Source organism: Rhamphochromis sp. 'chilingali' (genome assembly GCF_963969265.1).
Source record: "Rhamphochromis sp. 'chilingali' genome assembly, chromosome: 15".
NCBI lineage: Eukaryota > Metazoa > Chordata > Actinopteri > Cichliformes > Cichlidae > Rhamphochromis > Rhamphochromis sp. 'chilingali'.
In genome coordinates this window covers 17000693-17025313 of record NC_137942.1, presented here as the reverse complement: position 1 = coordinate 17025313, position 24621 = coordinate 17000693, and the positions used below count along the sequence as shown (strand labels likewise).

Here is a 24621-nt window from a genome sequence, read left to right as displayed (position 1 = left end):
TGTCATCTGTCTCTCTGTTTTGCTCTTTACTATTCCTGGCCCTAATCATATGGGCAGCGAAGATGCCATATGGTCACAGACTAACATGGATGCACGTGCGCGCCGCACACTCGGGTGTCTTAAGAGCTCTCTTTGCTAATGACGCAGGAGTCTGCCTCCTTGTACCGCTGTTATTCCACTATCCTAACGCAAATCAATAGGCAGCACGGCCCCGCGATAACAATCTCTCCTCCCTGCGTCTCTCCATCCCCCTCGTCACTCCACCCGTGCCCTCCTCCCTCACATCCTCCCTCACATCTGCCTTGATCTTGCAGCTTCAATCTATCTCTCCCTCCCACTCTTCCTCTCCCTTGTCTCTATGCCCTCAGTCTCACATCCTCTTCCCTCACCACTCCATTTCCTTCTTTACATCGCTCCTTCTGATTCTTCGCCATGCGCACCTTTTCCTCTCTCCCACTTTCACACTGTGTCGCTTCTCCTCAACTCTGCGCCTCCATTCACATCACCCCACTTTACCCCCTTCACGCCACACAGCTGTCTTTTTACTTCCCCCTCTTATACTCTCGTATCATATTCCCCCTTCTTTCACTGCCTTGCTCTCATTTTCCTCACCTTTCCCCCTGCTGCTCTTCCATTTCTTCCAATATCTCCTCATTTGTGCTTTGCTCTCCCATATATTTGGGCTGCAGTGCTTCCCTCATCTCACTCTCTCTCTCTCTCTCTCTCTAACGATCCCTTCTCCTCTACCTCAATGCTTCTTCTTTTCTCTGCCCTATTGGATCAAACTCTTCTCCTTGCTCTCTGCTTTGTATCCTCCTCTCATTTCACGTATCTGCAATCGCTTTATCGGTGGCTATCCTGCTTTTAGTGTCGGGCTGTCTGTGTCTGCAGATGGAGGGAAGTATTCCCCAGTCTGGCTCTCAGGTAACAGCTGAGAGAAGGGGAAAGCAGAAGGAAAAGGAGAGCCGGGAAACTTGAAGATGAGAGTAGATATAGATAGATATAGACAAACACACAGTCACATGCATGCACGCACATCTAGAACCCCTAGAAAGCCTGTGTCAGCCTTTAATTTCCTATTGAGCAGGCAGAGGGAGAGATGTGAGACAAAGATACTCTCTGAAAGCAACAAAACCTGGTTCATATGAGGTGGTTTGTCCCCTGTCACCAGCACTGTATTAGGTGAAGATGGAGCAGTAGATGTGACAAACCTCACCGATAAATTAAGCTTGCAAAGCAATAACGCAGCTTATTGATCATATTAAGGCAGTTCAAAGCCCTCAGTGTCACATAAATTCACTGACATTTTTTAATTGGAGCAAAATGAGAACCTCTTCTTTTTCAACCTTTCTTCAGTAACAAACTAATCTGGTAGTATTTGTCAGTACAAGCACAGAAACAGATATTACTAATGAAAATTGCACATACCTAATTAGGCTCATTTTAAGCACAATTTGCCAAAATGAGATACAAACAGATGCATAACCTGAAGCTAAACAGGAAGGTAGACTGGCTTGCACAGCATAATATTGGTGGTTCACATCCCCATCCCCCAAGTCATTATGAGGATTAAATCCTGATTTTAAGCCTGCTTGTATGGCATTTCTTCTGAAATTATGAATGCAGGAACGAGTCAAAGAATTGGCTCACCACTGAAAGCTCTCAAATATCATCCCCACATCACTCAAAAATAAAAACGAGTTACTGCTTAATACTTTGTATAAAATCGAGGCGACTGCACACAAAAAGACACTCACTCCTCTGCACTCAGTAACCCAAAGAGCAGTCTGCCCAAGTCTAACCTCAGACAAGGTCACGCACACACACTCACACACACACACACACAACACAGGCAGGCAAATGCACACAGACACGAAAAGCACCACCAGCAGCTGCACTGTAGCTAAAGGGCGAGAGCAGGGACAGATAGAGGACAATGGAGGACAGGGTACAACTTGGAGGTTACAGAGACAAGGAGAACAGAGAGGAAGCGTGTGTGTGTGTTTGCATGTGTGTGTGTGCTAGAGAGACAGCAGGAGTGACACAGCATCATCAATTAGATGAACCGAAGTGGCACAAAGAGGGAGCAGGTGCAAATCAGTGTGTGTGTCTGCATGTGTGAGACCAAGTGAATTTGCGTACATTTACACATGTGTGAGTGAGCGCATGTGTAAATGAGCGGAGGGACCAAAGACATGGGAGTGGAACGCATCACGAGCCCCAACCGGGATGTCACACCAGACCTGCTCCAACTCAGTTCCCTCTGCTTCAGTGGAGCACTCCACCCCATTACCTGGAAAGGACGGATGTGTGTGTGTGTGTGTGTGTGCGTACGTGTGTGTGTAAGTGTATGTGTGTCTGTGGCAGAAAGATGTGCTTTGATGGGCCAAACCAAAATGGGTCACTGCAAAATATGAGCCGTTTCACATCTGTTTTTCAACCTCAGAAAGCAGCACATTCGCTTGAAGCGAAGGTACGTTACCTCCCTGCGCCTGCTTTTTGGGCGAGCCGAAGTGGATTTCAGCTCTCGCATATGAGAACTTACCCAACGCGCTCGTTCTTGATTGCTTTGCTTTTGTCCTCTTCTCCCGTGTATCATCTTTCTCCTGCATCGTTTCTTTCCCCTGCTCCACAATCCTCCCTTGCTGGAGGATTCTGATGGAATACCAAGTAGCTCTGCGGCCCACTTTACAGGACCCTAACTCCCTTGTGTGTGTTGTGAGTGCGTGAGAGGGAAAGGGAGATGGAGAAAGAGAAACCTGGAGACAGAAAAGCAGAGAAGTGTGTGGGCATGGGTGAGGTTACCTGCACTGTGGGAGCATGAATCCACATAGTGCTTCTTTCTCTTTATTCCTTTTATTCTGTGGCTATATCTCTCACTCAATCTGCACCCAGCAAGGTCATTTAGAGTCCACCAGACACAGACGCATATGTGCACATACACACACACACACACACACACACACTGCAGGAATATTGCAGTCAATCAAGCCTGATCATTAAGCTCTATCCCTCTTTTACACACGAATATATTCATGCTAAGCGCTTGCACATATTAGTAAAGAGTTCCGCAAGCCAACATTGACTTTCGTTTGTTGTCGCCCACCTACACACTGACAATGACTCGCTCACACAAGAGCATAAAAACACCAGGACACGGGTAACGAGCAATCAGGTTTATTTGTCCTGATTCTTGTCACAGGGCCTCGTATCCAAGACAACCTTTGCACCAAAAACGCACAGCCTACAAATGCGTGCTTGATGGCATGTGTGTGAATGTCGCCCTCTTTCGCTCATCCCTCTCTCCTTCTCCACTCGGACTCGTCTCATCACTCCGTTACCATGTCAACAAAGCCAGGTTTAGTCCTTCAAAGGGCAACGCACGGCAGCTGCCCAACGGAGGTGACCGCGCTGAAAGACAGAGCGAAAGAAAAGATAGATGATAGGAAAAAGAGATAAAGGAGAGTTGTGCAGAGGAGCAGGAAAAGGGAGGGTTCGATGATTTTTGGGTCAAGGCTATAAAAAAAAGAAGAAGATATTAAAAGAAATAGGTGTCCAGGACTTATCCTTTCACAGCCTGCATGCTCATTTTCAGCCTATTGTTCAGCAGGGAAGTGAAGCAGTTTATTAATAATGAACAAAGTGATATAAGAAGAAGTAGCAAAGTCAAATCGGAGTTGATTTGCGAAAGAGCTCACAGAGCTGACTAAATGCTGCTGATTTGAGTCTGAATCGTGTCGAATTGTTTTTCCTCTCTGTGAGGGATAAAACAATCAATATGTAGTTATCAAAGATTCAGTGCAGAACAAGGAAATCTCTGCACAACTTGTCAAAGTATCACGTACAAACTGGGAGCCCTCTACTTTTCCAGGATGCGATTAAAAGCGAAAGGCCGTCAGGTTATGGCTGCAAATAGAAAATAAATGAAAACCCTGTAAAGATATCAGTGCACATGTGCCTATGGCGCGTGAATAAGGAGAAATGTCGGCGTCATAGTCTTTAATATCTGATCACATAATATTGTATTGTTTTTATTGAAAAAAATGCACAAAACTAACATGTGACTAATCTGTGTCTGAGTGTCCTGATTTTCACTGCTGTGTACGCACTCACAAGGATTACCTGTGTGATTGCCTCATGCCACTCAAGGTTTTCACTTCTCTGATTGGCTCTGTGGTTACTATGGTGACTGCAATCCCTATTGTTGTTGTTTATGGCCTAACACGTCCCACTGTGTAGTTGTTCCTGTCGAAAAGGTCATTGGCAATCACCAGCTTTTCGGCCAAATAAGGGAAATAGATTGACACAGATGCACATTTGGGCACCGTCCAACTGCTAATGAGTAGAACGTCTTTGTTTTCATGCCACAGACAGAGAGACAGAGGAAGAGAGAAAGAATGATATTTTATAGGCTGGTGGGATAACCTCTGCACTCTGCCTTAAGAGCCAGATAGGGATTCTGAGCCTAAACCTCCCAGTAGATTGCTGTGGTGGCTGATGCATTTCTCTCTCGCTTGCAGACAGACACATCTGCCTCGCTTTGTCTCTCTGACCTTTATTTATTCTTTCCCGCTGAACCTGCAGACATTTGTGTCTAGAGTCATGTCTGCGAATGCCGATGAGTCATCCCCAAACCCCAGAGACAAGACGACATCTCGCACACGCATGAACTCCAATTACATCAAATGTAGACCTCAGATTAGCTGGATTCCTACGTGGAATCAAAGTCATCTCCAAGATCAACCTAAACAAGACTCACATTTAGATGATATGGAGGCATTTCAGCCTTAAAATGTTGCTGGATATGAAATTGGTTAAACAGGGAATTTGGTGACAGACTAGTTAGGCAGAGCAGTCCAAGATGGGAAGAGCAGTTCCTGATCAGTCTGATACGTTTTCACAAGAACACTTAGATGACATCTAACAGTTTTTCTTTATTTAAATGATCTGTATTTCCATTTTTTTGACATAAAATGCCACAAAATTTCTGGATCTACATCTGGATCTGAACCAACCGTCAAATTTAATCACGTAAGTTTTGGTCAAACCAGATCCCTGGTAAAATTTCCATGCAAATTTTACTGTAATTTTTAAGTGATTCAATTTTAGGTTGTTTTTGTAAAAATACACAAGAAAAATTAACTATTCATTCATTTTCTTCTAATTATCATTGAACTTCATTGAACTTCTTCAATAGTAGCAGAGGCAAGCGTAACCTCGTATGCCTACATTTGGCTGCTTTCGAACACTTACATGTAGCACACGGTGAACGCTGCATTCATACATGTGTAAAACATGAATTTCAATAGGGTGGCGTTACACTTGCGGGAAATGATGACTCCAACATGTGCAACGACTTCTCAGTAGGTGCCACTGTGCCACAATTCGTCCTACAGCACATGTAATACTAGATTTTTCTACAGTGAATACTCCAGTTTCAATAAAGACCAAAAAAATGCCATAACACATGAAAGAACCACATCTGTAAAAAAAAAACCACAAATCTGCCTCTGTTGGCTGTGTTATCTCTGGCTCCCCCTCCTGGCTGAAACTTAAATTTGGGTTTGACGTGAACATAAACTCTACACTGTCAATTAGGAGCTTTCGCCTTGTTTCCTCTAAATCGGCCCTTCAAGTTAGTCTCAAACAGGCCTCAACCACTATCTATCCATCAGTCTGCCCGTCTGTCTATAAGTGTCAGTTGCAGGTCTCCGCCCCCTTCTATGTCTCCTCCAATAATCTATGTGACTGGCTGCGGGTGAACCCCTGTGACCTCCAGCTGTGTGTCATGACAGTGGGCCACAGACAAATGTCAGAGCAGATATTGGCTTCTTCCATCTTCTAAGCGTCTCCTTTGGGAAGGAACCCACCCACACTGTCTGGGCAGACACTGCGCAGGAGAGGAGGAGAGAGGCAGAGAAGCTGTCACTCAGACTGACCACCTGTCCAGTGTGTTGAACCTGAGGTGATGGAGTTAAAGGGCAGAGCATCCACAGAGAGAGGGGGAGGGCACGCACAGGAAATCTGAAGAGGCCAAGTGATAGTTTGAGGCATCCGAACGCTCTGCGTCGTACTGAAGTGTGTGTAATTAGGGAGGGGATTGCGGCGTACTGATTGGGAGCAGCAGCCGAGTGGTTTTGCTGTGTTATTTTGGAGCGTGCTGTGTTAAGCAGGGTGTTAAAGGCAGATGTGTTAGACATGAGTGTGTGTGTGTGTGTGTGTGTGTGTGTGTGTGTGTGTGTGTGTGTGTGTGTGTGTGTGTGTGTGTGTGTGTGTGTGTGTGTATAGTGCAGTGAAGAGAGGAAGGGGGTGCAGGGAGCATGGCATGTTTGGGTTATTTTCAAATGCGTTGTCAGGTTGTCGAGGAGCATGTGAGCCGAGCTTTGGCGTGCGTGGTGCTAGGTTGCGTTGTGATGATTCCGGTGGTGGTGGTGAAGTGTGACTTTTTGTGAATATCTGTGATGAGATGCGTGTATATGTTTGTCTGCGTGTGTGTGTGTGTGTGTGTGTGTGTGTGTGTGTGCGTTTCCTCCCAGGCCGCTCCACCTCCCGAGCAAACTGCCTCTGCATGCATAATTAACTGAGATGACTGGGGAGGTAAACACACAGGGAGACGTCCCATCCCTCCACTCTTTATGCCGCCATTTTTTTTGTATGCGTGTGTGTGTGTGCCTGTGTGTGTTTGTTTGTGTCAGACAGACAGAGTGCAAGGAAAAGATTTGAAGCAGAAGTGCTTCAGAGTCACAGTTGATGGAACGAGAGAGAGAGAGCTGTCTGTATCTCCCTTTGTGTGTTTGTGTGTGTGTGTAAGTGTGTATGTGTGTGCGTGCGTGCAATAGAGAAAGGAGATAAATCCCATCTCAAGCTGCCTCTGAAGATGATGCGATGAAAGCGAGGGAGAGAGAGGATAAAAAACGAATGAAGGCTGTAACCAGTCACAGCTCTGCACATTATGAACCATCCAGCGGAAAAATCCGATTCAGCCATCTCTCCCTCCCTCTCGCTCTTTCCCTTCTGTCTTTCCATCCTGAATGTGTTTTATTTGGAGACCGACGCATTCTAATACTCGAGATGGGACACTCCTGCTGTGTACGTCCTTTTAATGCATATGGAAAGTCATACACAAGGTGACTTCATGGTTTACAAATCTACAGTAACACACTAAAAAAAAAGAGAAGGCCTTGAGGGAAGCTTTCTCGATAAGAAGTGGAGAAGTGCTCCGCGGTAATCAATCACTTGTAGCAGCTCATGTTTGTGTGTGAAGCTGAAGCATTTGGCTAATTATGGACCTGCATAGTAAGTTTCCACACATCTACAATTTTGCATGCATTGGACCCCGGTGTGTATGTGCATCTATGTGTGTGTGTGTGTGTGTGTGTGTGTGTGTGTGTGTGTGTGTGTGTGTGTGTGTGTGTGTGTGTGTGTGTGTGTGTGTGTGTGATGTTTGCTGGAGCTCATATTTCCCAGGAGCCCAGGTTGTAAAGCCCACTCAGTCAATCATCGCTCCTCCTCTGTCCTCTGCATCCTCATCTTCCTCATCCTCAAACTTATCATTCTATCACTCTTTTCCTGCTTTTGCATCCCCCACACTCAATTCCCCCTCCCACACCCCGATTTTGCTCGGTCTCGTTGTCTTTCCCCTCTTGCTGCCATTCTCCTCTCTATTCAATGCGCGTGAGAGAAAAACAAAGAGAGAGAAAGAGAGAAAAGGAGAAGAAAGAAGGGAGAGATGATGGAATAATGGAGGAGATGAGCACCTTCCCAGCACAGATAACATTGTGTTGAGAACCGCAAGAAGACAGTCTATTTAATAAGAAGGAAGGACAGCGGGCAGTACGTGTGTTTGCTTCACCTTCATCCTCCTTTCTCTGCGCTCAAGCACCAGCAAAATCAATGTTAGCACTACCTCACTAAACAGACGCAGGTGGACTGATAGACAGCTAAACCAGGAAGATTTGGTGATCTCAGCATGCATCCTTCATTCGCTCTCCTCTCTGACCCCTACCGAGGCTGTGGCATAGCGCAACCATAAATGCAGCAGTCGGCCAACTCCACAGTGCCAGGGTTCTCTGTGGAAGATGGCTATGAAAGGAGGAGGCGCAGCACAGAGGTGGAGGAGAGACGTGCCTGGAATGTAGACACTGGCATATGCACGAGTGCATTTGGGTACAAGAGAAAAGACTGATGGAGGTGAAGTAAATTGATTGGGGAAGGCATTCCTTTGGTTTATTTGCTTCTTAGTGTGAGAGAGAGACATACACATACACACATTTGGTTAAAAGTCCAATTAATCCTTATTGAGAGTGGACTGTTGAGGAGACGAATAGAGACAGACAGACTCAAATGCAGTGTGTTTGAGGCCATCTTATTCACTGTGCTTGGTAGGCTTGGTCCTTGTCCTCTACAAGCATGTTATATAGGTCATTGTGTAAACAAGTGTCCTACTCACACACAAACACACATACACACCACCTCAACGGGAATCTGTATCTGTGTGCATTTGTGTTTGTGTATAATTAAGCAGTACCAACATCTGTACACCTACACTGTACAGCACAAACCTACGCCAATAAAATCACTCACAAACGTGCAAGAATGTACGCAACATTCGCACACAGCTTTCTCCTATCACACACGCACACACTCCGTGTTTCTGTGATGAATAATGCTACTGTGCATCTGGTGGGATGCACCACTGTCCCCGGGGTGGGTAGAATGCAGGGATATTGTGCTGAAGCTCCCCAACAAACACACATATACACTCAAACACATATACACACATTCACAGAGGCTCAGTGTTCTGTCTCCAGGTGACGCTTTTCCTTTTTTAGATCAAGAGCAAGAACACTTTCCACCCCTCCTTCCTCTTTTATATGAATGTAGGAAAGCACCTCCCCTCCTCAAAAAAAACAAAACCACAAAACAATCACCCTCCTGCACCTCTCCATCACATGCACACATACACACATTACAGGCAAACATCCCCTCATTCGCTCAGATATACCATACATAAACACTATAAAACCCCTTCTGGTGTACTGAGAGCATGCACACCAACACAGAGTGTAGCACTTCCTGCTTCCCCTTGGAGAAAATTGGAGTTTGCATCTGTGCGAGAGAAAGCAGGGAGAGGAGAGGCGGGGAGAAAAAGAGGGCTTGGATGTACCTTTCATGAAATGCTGCATCAAAAACAAGCCAGAAAATATTGCTTCACAATGCTTGTTTATGTAAGAAACTGTAGTTTCTGGAAGAGCTTGAGGAAAATAAGGAGAACAAGAAGTTTGTGGATCGTGTTTTGAGACCTGAAACGGTTACAAATAATCTCCTAAAAACGTTAAACACACATCATTGTTATTATCCCGCCTACCTGCAGTCTGTGAACATGTGCCTGGCTTCGCTTATGCACGCCTGCATCTTCACCCACACCCGTACAAACATTATTTATTTATATGATAAATAAATAGCTGATTTCAAAAGTTCAGTGCGACACCTTTCATCGTGAAAAGACTGAAAAAAAGATCCAGGAGACACACAGATATATGCACATTTCTTCACGTATGAACAACAGTTAGCAGCTGGTAGTATTCTAAGAAATCTACAACACAGTTATTGTTGTGTAATCATCAGTGATGGGAATAACGGCATTACAAATAACGGCGTTTCTTTTTTCAGTAATGAGTAATCTAACTAATTACTATTCCTATCGTTACAACGCCGTTACTGTTACTAACAAGAAAATGCGGTCCGTTACTATTTTTCAACAAACAGACAGCTGAAGCTGTGTTCAGCTTACCGCACCTTATATATATATATATATATATATATATATATGCACGGAAGTAGCTGTACAGCTTTAAGCAGCTGCGCGCGCTCCCGCGGACCAATCACTTTCTGGTAGACAAATCACTTTTGGCCCCACTTTTGGCTAGGGGGGAAACAATCGCATGAGTGCTGCTGTTTGACTGAGGACGAATATAGTAGTCGTGGTAAGCCAATAACATGACCACTTCAAGATGACAAAGCAACAAGGTGATATATATCAGTTTTTAAATTGTGTTGATAGGCCACGTAAAACCAGAGTCATGATAAACAATATACGCGCGTTTTTTCCTCAATATTGTCATCATGTTTGCTGTCTAAGGACAGCGCTAGCAAGCACTCTCTGCTTATGACCAAAAAATAAAACAAAACAAAACAAAAAAACGCCCGTTCTGTTAAGTGACGGCTGTGTGCAGACAGGAATAGGACCCAAGGTGCAGACTCCAGAGACAAACTTAAACCGAAACAGCTTTAATGCTGAACTCAAATATAACATAACTGGAAAAAATCTAAATAAACTAACACCGGTGGACTGACAAAACACACAGCAACATAAACAGTAGATCGCGACACGGACATAGAGAAACACAGGGCTTAAATACACAGAGGGAGCAATCAGGGAATGAGTAACAGGAGGGAAACACAGCTGGGGCAAATCAGGCCTAACGAGACAAAGGAAGCAAAACCAGACACATTAACATGAGACATGGACTTTCAAAGTAAAACAGGAAACATAACAGAGACTGAAAAAAAGACACAGACTCACATGCAGTCACTACAACAGAGGGAACAGAGACGTGGGACCAGGGCAGACAGGGGAGACAGCAACTAAGGATTACACAGACAGAAAACCAGAACACTAAAACTCTAACCAAACCCCACCCAGAGAACCTTAACTAAGAATAATCCTAAAACCCGTAAAGCAAAGCTAGAATATAATGAAATAACAAAATCAAAGAACCAAAAACACAAAACACTGGGTCAACGACCAAGGGACCCTAACACGTTCGTGTTGGTGGAAAAATGCACCATGTCGACCAATCAAAAAATGATATGGCGACATGACATTTGGTTGTTTAGGGAAGAGGGGGAAGTTTTAGGAGTGACGGCGAGAGAGAGAGAGAGAGAGAGAGCGAGAGAGAGCGAGAAAGAACAGAAAAAGAGAGAGAGCAAGTTTTGAGATGTGAGAGATTTGTGACGTTCAGCATGTTTGGAGTGTGTAGTTCATGTGTTGTCTTGTGTAGTTAGTGTGTAGTGTTGTGGATAGTTTTGTGTTGTGTGTCAGAACAATGAGGTGACTGTTGTCTCCAGGTAGAAAACAGGAGTGATGCACCTGCTGCTGTCAGACCTGCAGGTATCAGGCTGTGATGTTCTCCTTTATAGTGGACAGAATTTTATTTTTTTTTTTGGAGTGGCACAAATAATTTGTGTGGCATCTTATAAAATGCAGAACAGCTGATTGTTCTGTAAATAGTTTGAAATGGTTATAAAAAAAAGAGTGAAAGGTAAATGGCTGCAAATAACTTGCTGTGTGCAAAACTTGTGCATATGATTTTAAAATTCACAATTTATATTTGCATTTAAGGTTATGAAATATGATTCAATGAACATGTTTGTGGTTGTTTCAGTGAAAATATCACTTTTTTTAATCGGATTTGATGTTTTTGTCTGATTTTAGATCAGTTGTGTTAATACAGTATATCAAAATGAAAACATAACTGTAAATTCAGACACGTGAGGTTGTGCTGAAAAGAATGATACCAAACAAGGCAAAGTAAATAGTTGTTAAAGGTTAAATGTCGAGGTAAAATCAAAAGTGGTTAAAATGGCCAATTATACCCTGGACCCCAGAGGCAAGTAACGCAATAGTTACTTTTCAACGAATTAATTACTTTTAGAATCTGGTAACTCAGTTACTAACTCAGTTACTTTTTTGAAGAAGTAACTAGTAACTATAATTATTTACTTTTTCAAAATAACTTGCCCAACACTGGTAATCATGTTATGATGATGAAGTGAATATATTAAAGGAGTGAACGGTGCATGTACCTGTGTCTGTGTGTCTGAATGTTTGTGAGCCGGAGTACAAAAACTGTCATCATTAGTTTCTCATAGAAAGGGAGAACTTTCCTTTGACTCCAGGTGAAAGTAAAAATAGATTTAGACACTGAATATCAAAGGAGAAGATGCAGAATAGCTGAACTCCAAGCTCAGCAGCACTAACCCTCATCATTTCTTCTTTTTCTCACTTTTCCCTCTCTCCCTGCCTCCAGAACCCCCAACCCCCCCTTTCCCCTTTCCCGTCTCACCTCACCTCCCTGCTCTGGCTACAGACGGAGAACGTTATGCAGTCCTTCCGTGAGCGCAGCGGTGGTTACCACAGCAACCAACCCTGCTACCAGCAGGAGCCCCATGAATTATCCCGCCTGGAGACCTACCGGCAACACCCGCATCATCCCCATCCACAACACCCGCACCCAGGACCCGGTCCACATCCAGGCCCAGGCCCGGGGCACACCAGGTCAGGCTACGAGGCACATTCCTTGGCAAACCCGACAAGCATGCCGACAACTGGAGGACCAGGAATTGGAGGCGGACCTAAGGACTGTTACAGCCAGCAAGCCTACGCTGGTTACCCAGGAAATGGCGGAGGAAATGGGAGTGGAAATGGGGGCTCAGCACCCTCACAAGCAAAGAAATCATTCAGAGGAAGCAAAGTGCCCCCACCTAATCCCAGTCAGCACCTGCAGGGTCCCGGGGGCTACAGTAATCACATGGGCCCAGGAACTTATTCAGCCCAATATATGAGCGAGGGCCACCTCCAGCAGAAGTGGGAGGACCCAGCGCAGTTAGCACAGTATGAGCAGGAAATGGTTGGACGTTTGGAGTCTAGTGGTACTCCTGCACCTAGTTCCTCCCAGTACATGGAGCAGAATATGCTGGGCCACTCCCAGACCCAGTGCCACCAGCCCTCTACCCCTGTCTATACTAGCCCCCACCACCAGCCCCATCCTCCCAACCCTTCCCCTTCACCTCTCATGTATCCCCAGAGTCACCTACACTACCCGCAGCACTCACCCTCTCCATCTACATACATGGAAAAGTGCAGCCCTATGCCCCACTGTTACAAAGGGTACAACTTGCCTCCAGGTTCTCAGTATGGCAGACAAATGAGCAGCCATGGCAATCTGAAGCAGGGGGCCTACAGGTCGAGCCAAAACAGTTACGGATATCAGCAGCCTCCCTCAAGAGGTTACGAGCAGCAGCCCATGACCAACCCCCAGGAACCCCATCCAAAATACCAACACTATAGCCAAGCCCAACAAAACTACTGTCTCTCAGAGTTGCCTGTCAGGTCCCCAGAACAGTATTATCAGACTTGTAGCCCCTCCTCGAGCCACTCCCCAGCCCGATCTGTGGGGCGTTCCCCTTCATACAGTTCCACCCCTTCACCGTTAATGACCAATCCAGAGTCATTCCAGTATAGCCAGCCACCTATGACCCCTGGAGCAGCCTCCTCCTCTTCATCATCTTCAGCTGGCATGCAGGAACAAGCCAGTGCCAACACTATGTTGATGCCCCCACGCTCACACCCCTCACCCAGCATACCGCACAGCTATTCCACAACACCGCAGGTCCCCACAATGAAAGAACGCTTCTCAGAGAAGCTATTGTCAAACCCCAGCTTGTGGAGTCTGAATGCTCTCACCTCTCAGGTGGAGAGCATCTCTAATAATGTACAGCAGCTCCTGCTTTCAGAGGCCGTGGTTGCAAACAAAAAAGGCAGTAAGCGCAGCAGTGGCGGGAGCAACAGCAGTGCTGGAAGTGCAGTATCATCCAAAAAGGGTGAGGAATACAAAAGTCCTCCATATCCAGACAGTGGTGGCAGTGTGGGTGGGGGACCTATACAGGATGCTTACTGTACCCCACAGCATCAACCGCTGCCCATGGAAATCCATGAGGGTGGCTACTCCAGCAGCAGCGATGAACCGCTGGACAGGGGCTACTACTACTTTGGCCAGGGCAGAAGTCCAGCCCAGGCCCATAACAACACACAGCTCAGCGTCGACACAGCCTCTTCATGCTCCATGGCATCTCCCGATGACATGTCTACCAGGTCTGGCGACTCAGGTCTGCACAACCTCACCCCTGACCCTGCTAGATGTCAATCAGGGCAGGGAGGAGATGGCATGAGCACTCCAGTGAAGAGCATTAGTGACGAGAGATCTCCAACAAGCATTACAATCCCCAGTCCCATGAAGCAAGAACAAGATTCTCCCTCTGATATGCAGCACATCAATGAGCCTGTCAAAGAGAATTTCGAAGAATCGGCCTGGACAGAGAAATCTTCTGATAAAGAAGAATTGACAACAGAGAAGACGCCTGACCACAAGAGTGAGAGAGATGTGGACACGACAAAATGTGGAAAGAAGCTAGAAAAATGGTCAGATGAAGAGAAATGTCCAGATGTTTACAGCAAAATAAACAAAGAGGGGACAGGAAAAGCCTACTGCTATGAGGAGACAGTGTACCAGACTAAATATGAACCTAATGCAGGAGACTCGGTTGAACAGTCACCGGCAGCTCTGTCTGATTCCAGCCACAAAGATCATTTTGGCCAGGAGATGAAATCAGAGACATACAAATCTGAGTCTCCAACTGCATCTGAGAGCTCAGTGAAAACATTGCCATTCATTTCCAGGGGTGACCTTGAGCAGGATCAATACTCCACAGGGAAGGAGGACAGCTCAGAAAACACGTCTCCAACTCCTCAAGTTGAGGCCTTGGAAGACCGTGTCTCAGACAAGAGAGACACAAGAGACCTGGACAATGAAGGAGAGGGTGAAGAGGAAGAGAGAGAAAAGGAGAAAACCAATGCAGAGGAACAAAAAGAAACAGAGAAACAAGAGAAATGTTCCCTTTCACCACCTCTGTCTGTAGAGGTGAGGGAGGAACTGGGGAAGGGTGGGGAATTGACCGAGTCATTGAAAGAGGAGCACATGAATAAAAGAGATGAATTAGAAAAGATGTCTGGGGATATTGGCAGCAAGACAGAAAGCCAGACTGCTGAGCTCCATTCTGACAAGGAGTTTGCAGGGGGACCTGCCCATCCAAACTCAGCAGCAGTAACGGCCGCAGCAGATGCCTCTGAAATGGAGTCAGCAATTGGTGACACTGCCCCTCAGCCTCAGTCTGCTATGCCAGTCTTCTCTGCTCTCAATGACAAGTCAACACCTCCATCTCAGGCCAGGGATCATATTGATCACAGTGATGCTAAAGTGCTGGAGCCAGACTCTCCTCAGCTACCAGGGAAGTCAATACTTCCCTCAGCCCCCTCCTGGGCAGACACTCCACCTTCCCCGAAAAAAGGTGACGAGGACATGGAACCAGGCATCAGCTGTTCCAGCGCTGTAACCCCTTTGGCCAAACCAGAACCTGTGGCTCCATCTGCTCAGCCGAGGGCATTTGGACGTAAGCATGCCAGGGGCAGAAGAAGAATCATGCATTCAGGTGTGGGAATCAGGCAACAGCTAAGCTTGGAGAGGGAGGGGGGAAAGGAAGAGGAAGGAGGCCACTCACACACACAGAAAACAAGCATGCCTCCAAGCAAAACCGAGCTATTCTCAGATCAAATGGATCTAGCCCATCAGGAATCTATTGTGAGTCAGACTCCCAAAATGCTAAGTGATGGTTTTCGTTCACGAATGTGCACACGCTCATTCAACGCACAAGATTTGCCACCTAAAGCCGAACCTCATGTAAAAAGAAAACCAGGCCCAAAGCCAGGTTCAAAGCCTGGGCCAAAACCAGGGCCAAAACCTGGTGTAAAGCCAGGGTCAAAACCAGGTGCAAAACAAGGGCCTAAACTAGCCCAAAAACCTGGCCCAAAACCAGGGCTAAAACCAGGACCAAAACAGGGACCAAAACCTCTGCCAAATGAACCAGAACTGCCACCGAAAATTGAGACTCCTATAAAACGAAAACCAGGACCCAAACCAGGTTCAAAGCCTGGACCAAAACCTGGGTCAAAACCTGGATTAAAACCAGGACCAAAACCTGGTCCAAAACCAGCTCTCAAGCCAGGTGCAAAACCAGGACCTAAGCCTGGACCCAAGTCTCCAGGCATTTTGTCCCACACTGACACTGCACCCATCAAGGCCCCAGTGGGCCGGCCCAAAGGTTCACTTGCTAAACCTAAATTGTTGCAGCAGGAAGAAACCACTCAGCCTTTCGTGGGGCCGCAAAGCAGGAGTAGGAAGAGCCTGAAATCTACAATATCACAAGTAAACCAGGGAGCAACACAAGAGGAGCAACAAGCACACCATGAGCTAAAGACGCCAGAGAACGAGAGCAAAAATATGGTTTTGAGATCCAGGAAGCCCTCCCAGGAAAAACTGTCAAAAGAAAAAGAAAAAAATATGGGTGAAGATATTCTCACAGAGACAGTCACAGAATTTAAAGCCAGCGATGTTTCTCTTAAAGAAGAAGAGCTCATAACTGTGGAGCAAATGCTCTCCCCCATTCAGACTGCAGTCACAGATAATGAAGTTACAGGAGACCCACCCACACCACACATGCCACCTGAGCAATCTGAGGAAAAGATCCCTCTTCCACTAAAACGGAAACCTACTTCAGAACTTTCTACACCATTAAAAAGAAAGAGGGGTCCAAAACCCAAACCAAAAACGTTACCGCCTCAGCCCGCCCTGGTGGAACAGGCCGTCCAAACACCTAAAGAGAAGGTCACACGTGGCCCACGAAGAAAGCGAGGGCCGCCTAAGAAAGAACCTGTGGTCACTCCCATAACCAAAGACATTCTGGCCAACACCAGTGGACCTGACATCACTAGTGACCCGCCTGTGGTGCCTCCTCAGTGCCCCACTAAAACAAAAGTTCTCCCACCACGCAAAGGCAGAGGACAGAAATATGAGGCCATGGTGCAGAAGATTACATCTCCTAGCTCAAAGAAACACCTCCCAATCCCCCAGCTAGACAGCAGTCTGACTGATGACATGACAACCAAGGCTTTGCCTGAGCGTATCTTAAAGGAAGGTGAGACGTCTATTGTGACGAACAGCACTGAGGTGATAGAGTCTCAACAAGATGGAGAGAAGCAACTTGAGGTGGGAGAGAGGAAAGTGGAGGTGACACAAGACAGAGAAAAGCAAGACATGAGTCCAGAGCCACCAACACTAGAGGGGGTGAGACAAGGGCTGGAAGAAGAGGTTGTAAATAAAAATGAAGCAACACAGGAAGATATTAAACCAGGGACAGAGCAGGATGTTCTAGCTGATAATGTCTGGAGTTCAGAGGCCGCAGTAGAAGACAGCGCTCCAGGTGAGTGGATACCGGAGGCCTCAGAAGGCGTATCTACAGCTGCCGCCAAGTCTGTGAGGACTAAAAGGAAGCGATGGGCCATGGTGGAGAGTACAGATGCCTCAGTGGTAGCCTTGGAAGCAGGGAGTCTAATAGTTACAACACCAAGACTAGCAAAGCAAAGGGCCATCAAAAACAACCATGAGATGCACCTGAAACAAAGGAGGAAGAAAAGAAAAGGCCAGTCCTCTTCAGAGGAAACAGATTTAGTTGAGGAGGCTAACACTGAAACAGACGAGCAACAGGAGAGTGTGGAGGACAAGGTCAACCCCACAGAGCCCACAGTACCTCTGCCAATCAGCACAGATGACATCATAGAAACTCCCCAGGTTACCAGTACAGACCTCATCCATAAACCTCGAAGAGGCAGAAAACCATCAGCAAGCCCAGCTAAAAGGAAAAGAAGCAAAGCCTCAACAGAGCCGATTCCTGGCAAGCCAATTAAGATCCACAAAAAGCCCGGGCCAAAACCCGGGATGAAAGATGCCATCGAGGTAATTGAGGCAGTAGTGAGGGCAGCAGGATGTGAACAGGAGGAAAAAGAGGAGAAAGAAAGACAAGAAAGGGAAAGAAGGGAAAAAGGAATCACAGAAAACAAGGAGACGTGTGTTATCGGTCCTGTAGTGACAGTATCAGAAAAACAGACCGAGACCATTTCTGTGAAGAGGATCAGGCGTAGATGGATCCATCAAAGGTCTAAACTGTCTTTCTATCCTTATGTACGGATTAACAACTCAAGAGACTTTTCTTCCTGGTGTGCCATAGTCAACAAGGCGGAGGATGCGGTCGTATTTCAGAGACGCAGAAAAAAGGGCATCCTCAGAATGAGGAATCCTTTCACAGTTGCAAAGGTAGTGCCACACACTGCTGCCATGCTGCAGGGACCCACAATAAATAAAGATCTCGTTGGGAGGTGTCTGACATGTTGCCTGTGTGGGAAACCGGCAAACTACAAAGACTTAGGTGATTTATGTGGACCTTACTACACAGAGGACGGGGTTCCACGGAAAATCTTGACGATTACACACACAGAAGCCTTCAGGGAAGAGTTGGACAAGACCAACGACGACAACAGCGGCAGCAGCGAAGAACCGGGCAACTCCTCAAAGAGTGAGACTGAGGGCACCCCAGAAACGGAAGGAAATACAGAAGCAACCGCTCAAGAGGGAAGTGTTAGCAGTAGCAGCAGCAGGCATCACTGGCGTTTTCGACGGGCAGAAAGAATGGAAAGACCGGGTCGGGAAGGTGGCCTACGAAGGTTAACTCTCCGAGAGAGGTTCAAGAGGATGAAGCAGCTACAGGCCGTCAACACAGGAGCCCCCACGGGCCAAGAGGGCAATGAAAGCTTGTTCCAAAGGCTACAAATGGAGGCAGAGGCTAAGGAGCACTGGGCCCATGAAAACTGTGCCATCTGGACCAAGGGGATAATTATGGTAGCTGGAAGGCTATACGGACTGAAGGAGGCAGCCAACACCTCAGCCCAAACGGTACGACAGCAGTTATCATCAGTGAATCTTAGACCAATCTGACATGTGTTTGGATGCTAAGAAATATCTTTCAGAATTGCTGAAAACTTTTAACATTTTCCCCTCTTTTCTCTCCCTTTCTGAATGTGCCTCTGTTGGTCAAACTGTTTGTTTCTTTACTGGTCTTGATCCATATGTCCATCTGTCTTACTAACCCCAGAGCTGCTACAAGTGCCAGATTGTGGGGGCGTCCCTCAGCTGCTGTTGGAGAGGCTGCTCTCATAAATACCACTATGTCTGCGCCAAAGAGATAGGTAAGAGACCACAGCGAGAGAGGGAGGGAGCAACAGGGGGATAAAAAGACAAGAAAAAGCTAAGAAGAGAAGGGAGAAATGAGGAGGGAAATTGGGAATGTGAATGATGAGAGGCCAATTGGGAGGGAACAATTGCAGAAAAATAGGTTGGAAAAATGAAAAGAGAGTGCAGGGGAAGTGGTTGTGGTTAAATGAGAGTGAGAGGGGGGGAAATGCATCAAGGAGTAGCATTATTGAGTGCGAGAAGAGATGTCTGAGAGTGTTAGGGCAGAGCAGAAGAGGAAAAGAGAGAGGGAATGAAGAAGGGAGCTTTGAATACAGGGAATGATGAGAGGAAAGTGGAACCCTGGAGTGTGCAAAAAGGAGAAAGCGAAGAGATAGAGGGAGGAGGCTGAGCTTGCATGTATGTGTGTGTGTATTATTGACCACAGCCCCTGTGGCTCCATCCATCCACGCTGCTGCTGTCTGGAGGCTGAGCGTGCATGTGTGTGTCTGCATGTTCGTGCCTTCCTTTCCAAATGCTTGCCAGAACACTGCCATGCACACCTTATAACAACTTGGCCAACGTGCATTTCCATCAGCGCTCGTGTGTGGTTGCTGTTAATACAAGAGAGTGTCCGTGTGCCAGCATATGTGTAACATGGTTTCCCCCTTATATTATCTCATGCCAAGGAAGTACAGTGCGAGGATTAAACGGTCTGCCACGTCTGCCGAGCCAGCACAGGGAGCAGAGCGAGGCCCTTTTTTAATCCCGCTGAGTGCACCAGCCATATCTGACTGCCTGCCTGCCTGTCTGCATTGCAACGTATCCACTCAGTCTTCCTCTTTCCTCTGATGCTCTCCCTCGCTTGCATCGCTCTTTTATTTAGCTCAGTTTTTTTTTCATTCATTTGTGCTTTTTGAGGAGAGCTGTGGGTTTGTTTTGTTGTTGTTGTTGTTGTTGTTGTCAGGATTAGCCTCCTGGTATGTTTTTTATTCAAAGTAAAATGTGAATCTGAGATTTCACACCTCATTCTGTTGTTCTTTGCTTTTTCTCTTTCTGCACAGGCTGCACATTCCACGAGGATGACTTCTCCATCAAATGTCCTAAACACGAGGTAAGGAAAAAAAACCCACTAAACTAGTGAAAGCATGCTTTATTACTTCGTCCTGCTTTAACAGTTAGTTTAACAGTTCCCCAGCATTTCACAGGCAACATCAGTGTACCTCGGCGAGTTAAAATCACCATATCAACGAGCGCCCTTCATTTTATTACCATCGCCTGCTACTGTGACTTCAAACTGCTGCATTTGCAGGGTCACTGTTCTCCGAGTTCATTCGAATGGTCTCCTCCACGTCCAGTTCTTCCTTGTAGGGCAGACGCCATCTGGTGGCGATGCGTTTGCATGGCAAAAGGAGGAAGGTCAAATGAGGGAGGGAGTGTGGAGGGGGAGGGGGTGCTAGAGATGCTGACATTCAGCAGGGAGCAGCGGTGCATTGAGGCAGCAGTGGCAGTAGCCTCCCATCCTCCCTCCCCGCTCTGCATCTCTCCCTCCCTCCCTCCTTTCCTCTTTTCCTCTTCCTTTCCTGTTCTCCTCTGTGCAGACTGACAGGGATGAAAAGCTGGCTGCTGATCAAAACACCCCACCCACCATCACTGCCTGCTATCTTCCCCACATGCTCTCTCCACCGTTTCCCTCTCTCTTGCTCTCCTTTCTCTCATTATTTCTCTCCCTTCCTCCTTTTTCCCCCCCTCCGCTCCCCTTATTTTGCTTCGCTGCTACCCTGCTGTTCCAGCTCTCTCCCCCCCCTCCAGTCTCTCACTCTGTTCACCTCTCATCTCCTGCGAGCTCCCTTTTCCGTTTTCAGCCGTCCTCCCTTCATCTTTCCTCATCCCATTCTCCCTCGTTCTTTGTCATCTTCTCCACTCCTCTCTTCACCTCAACTCCCACGTCTAAGCAGCAGAAATAGCGTGTGAGAAACGGAGAGAAAAGGAGAGCGAGTCAGAGAGGGATAGATTGTTGTTAGCAGGCTGAGGCAGAGCTGTCATCAGCTGAGGGATCTGAAGGTCTGCATGTGTGTGTGGGGGGGGTCTGTGCCGTGCCAATTTACGCCGAGCGGCTTAATCAAAGGGAAGAGCAGAGACACACGTACGCACACATACAGACACAAGCACACAACCACCCCACCCATGGGTCCCCCTAAGAAATTCTCCCTTTCGCCTGCGTTCACTTGCTTTCAGGGCTGAGGGGGAAAAAATGCACACAAACGCACTGCCTGCAGCTGTGGATTGTCCAGTGCTAATGGACACACACTGTGAGAGTCCACGCAGGTTCATTAACAGGTTGCCTGGAAGCTCGCACACATATACACATAGCGAACGCAAGACAGACAGACAGGCAGAGAGAAAAACAGAGCGTTTTGTGCTGCAACTGAGTGGGAACAAAAGACGAATGGGGGCAGTTACATCAGAGAGTGGCAGGCTGAAAGAGACGGAGATAGAAGGAGAAAAAGAGGGCAACAAGAGAGACGAGCAGCAAAGGGAGCGACACTCTGTGATAGAGAGGTGGGGAGAAAACAAGCGGGACTGAAGGTGTGAAGGAAAATGAGTTGTACCAGAGAGGAAAAAGCAAAAAAAGGAGTGAGAGGTAGGCTTTAAGGAGGGAGGAGAAGGGGGGAAGTAGAAGGATTGAAAGTAGAAAGATAAAACAGAGAGAGCAATGCTGCTGGTCTGAATCCAGGGCATAAGGATGGGCAGCTGGCAGTTCAGAGAGAGAGAAAGAGAGAGAGAGACAGTGGAAGAGATATCAGGGGATGCAGAAGAGTAGAAGGGGGAAAGAAAGTGCTCAACCACCACACCAGCACAATTTAGAGGTGTTCCTGCTGCGTCTTTCATAGGTGAGCTGGTTCACTGGTCAGCTGCATCCATCTCCCCACTCCAGCACACCAGAGCCAGCTTGCTTTAATGCCTTCACTCTGCAAATCTGCACAGAATCCCTTTCAGCATTGTATTATACCAACATCTGCACAGAAGACGCCTACGCTTGCAGTTTACCTGTCTGCACATTTACTGCAGCTTTTAAGAATTTAGGTGCTTAAATTCGAGCACAAAAAAGCCTCACAAGTCACAGGAAATGATGAGAAAAGAGCTCAAGAGTTCTGGGCGAGGAAGGAAAACTTCTGGCACACCTCACACATTTGTATCCCAATTGTGTTTTTGACTTTGTGTTTACATCTGTGCACTTCCTTCACAGGACCTGTAAGATATTCCTGTGTATCACTTTCATCGCCAACACCATCACCTCTCCGCCAGACAACACCGATCCAGCGAGGCAAAATCCACTCCCTATTCCTAAAGACACGGTGACGACTGATGACGAACAGGCACGCCAGCCAGCGCGGCTGGGCGAGGGTTAAAAGGCAGCGCTGAAGTGGAGCTAGGAGCAATACAAACAGTGGAAAAACAGCTCTGCAGAGAACAGCTGCTCCTTGAAGCCGCCCTAGAAATGTGCTTTCTCAACTGAGCCCTTGACTGCAAGGCAGAAGGCAGTGACACTGTTTAACAGGAGGGTAGGCTGCGCTTTAGAGACTGCGCGCCTAAGGCCAGTGTACATGGGGACCCGTTTGAAATGCAGAGCGAGGAACGCATGTGTGTGTTCTGCCTTCGGATGCGTTGCTATCATATTCAGACACTCGGCGGACACTGATTGGACAGGGACATCCCTCTGGCCACCTTGTCTGTGGGCCAAGAGGTGCATATGTGCGTGTGTATGTGTGTGTGAGAGAGTGCGCGCATGTGTTTGTATGTGATAACCATAGAATTGTCATTCTCCAAGCACACCATCAGTGTGTTTGTGCATATGTGTCTGTGGGAGTATGAAGAATTGCTTCTCTAACTCAAGATGTCACGCGTCAAAAAAAAAAAAAAAAAGAAAAGAAAAAAACAGCAGCCAACCACTGGATGTATCTCAATGTGCGCGTTTGTGTTTAAAACAAGAGACAAAATGAAACAGGTGAGGATGAGGAAACCGTACAAGATGATGGTGATGATGATGATGATGATGATGATGTGCTTCACAGGCTCAAAATATTCTGATACTGAAGAGTTGAGGAAAAAAAATGGACGCAGTATTTTAATATACGGCTCTTATCTCGGGAGCTGTATTTTGATGTGCATTATGGCTAAACATCATTGCGTCACCCTTGGTATATGTCCGGCTTTGTGCTATTCAGAAATTAAAATATATATATATAAATATATGAAAATGAGAAAAAAAATATGAACTCTGTTTAAGAGTTTACTTCAACTGTGCGCACAGTCAGTATGTACAGCAGACACCACCATCATCACTCGACAAGCTGCAGACGAGGGCTCAGAGGACCCACCGGGAGTCAGTCCATCCACTTCATATCTATGTACAGTTCAAGAAGTATTACCTGTTAACAACATTTCGAGATTATTTCGCACACCACAGCCGCGAGGAAAGACGTGCATTCAATCCTGATGTCATGAAACACACACACACCCATCTGTTTGTGTATCGAAAAATGTAGCCTCTTTTCACTCCGCCATGCTATATAACAATGCCCCGTGCGGGGCGTCAGTTAAAGTACCGGTCATTTTCAAAAGGAGACATATTTAAGTATTAGGGCATAAAAGAAAGTGCAAAAATGCCACACCAAACTTTCTCTTTTATGAAGCTCATTATTTAATGGTGTATATAGGTATTTGATGCTGTTTAAATGTAAAATGTGATGTACTAATATAATTGTGTATAGTATTTCCTAGAGATGTTTATTTTCTATAAAATGGAATATGTTATTGCTTATAAAATGTTATTAAAAGAATCCATTGATGAAAAAAAAACAAACCTTTTTTGGGAATGTCACTTGTCTTAAGTGGGAGCATGCCGTTTATTGATTTTCATGTCTATTTGTTTGGACTTGATGACACAGCATCACTCTGTTTGAAATGTTTTTTGTAACGCCAATGTTAAATATACCAGCACCTTTCAATGCTGCTATGACCAATGCCTGCTCTTTTTGTCTTCACTCAACACGCACTGACAGTAAGACATGTAAATTGTGGTTCTGTGCAGAGTGGCCACTCAAGGGCACAAATTAGAAAGAGGAATAATGACAATGCTTAAAAAGCCATATTTTAATACAGTTAATCCTTAACATGATAAGAAATCATACAGAAACATTCTGCTATTTATTATAATTAACAGGACCCATAATGCTCATCTTCAGCTCCATACGTTTGTTCTTGGACTCTGCTAGAGTAGCTTTGCATCAGTCACATTTCAAAACATCATCTCAACCTCTCACTGAAACAATAATTAAGTCAACTTTGTTCTGATTGGCTGCCTCTCACAAACAGAAGGTTTAAACACCAGAAAAGGTCTTCTTGACGCTGCGGGTCAGAGGAGTTATAGGATGGCAACACTAACTCAAATCACTCCTTCTTACAACTAAGTTATGCAGAAGAGCGTCTCTGACTGCACAACACGTCAAAACTTGAAGGAGATGGGCTACAGCAGCAGAAGACCACACTGGCTGCCACTCCTGTCAGCTAAGAACAGGAAACTGAGGCTACAGTTCTCACGGGTCACCTAAATTGGACGACAGATGCCTGGTCTGATGGATCTCAATTTCTGTCATGA

At 46.3% G+C, this 24621-nt stretch overlaps 1 protein-coding gene across 2 annotated transcripts in view; it reads left to right on the top strand.

The window, feature by feature from the left end:
* Nucleotides 1-22348, top strand: part of rai1 (retinoic acid induced 1) — a 51336-nt gene extending 28988 nt beyond the window's left edge. The window contains exons 2-6 of one of the 2 annotated variants that reach the window (XM_080904151.1): nt 12093-15606; nt 15715-18683; nt 18883-18976; nt 20024-20073; nt 22210-22348. In XM_080904151.1, coding sequence (XP_080760277.1) covers nt 12165-15606; nt 15715-18683; nt 18883-18976; nt 20024-20073; nt 22210-22218 — 6564 coding nt within the window. In that variant the 5' untranslated portion in view covers nt 12093-12164 and the 3' untranslated portion in view covers nt 22219-22348. Of the gene's footprint in view, nt 1-12092; nt 18684-18882; nt 18977-20023; nt 20074-22209 lie in introns of both variants that reach the window. The other variant, XM_080904150.1, reaches the window with a different exon arrangement.
* Nucleotides 22349-24621: the final 2273 nt, after the last annotated feature.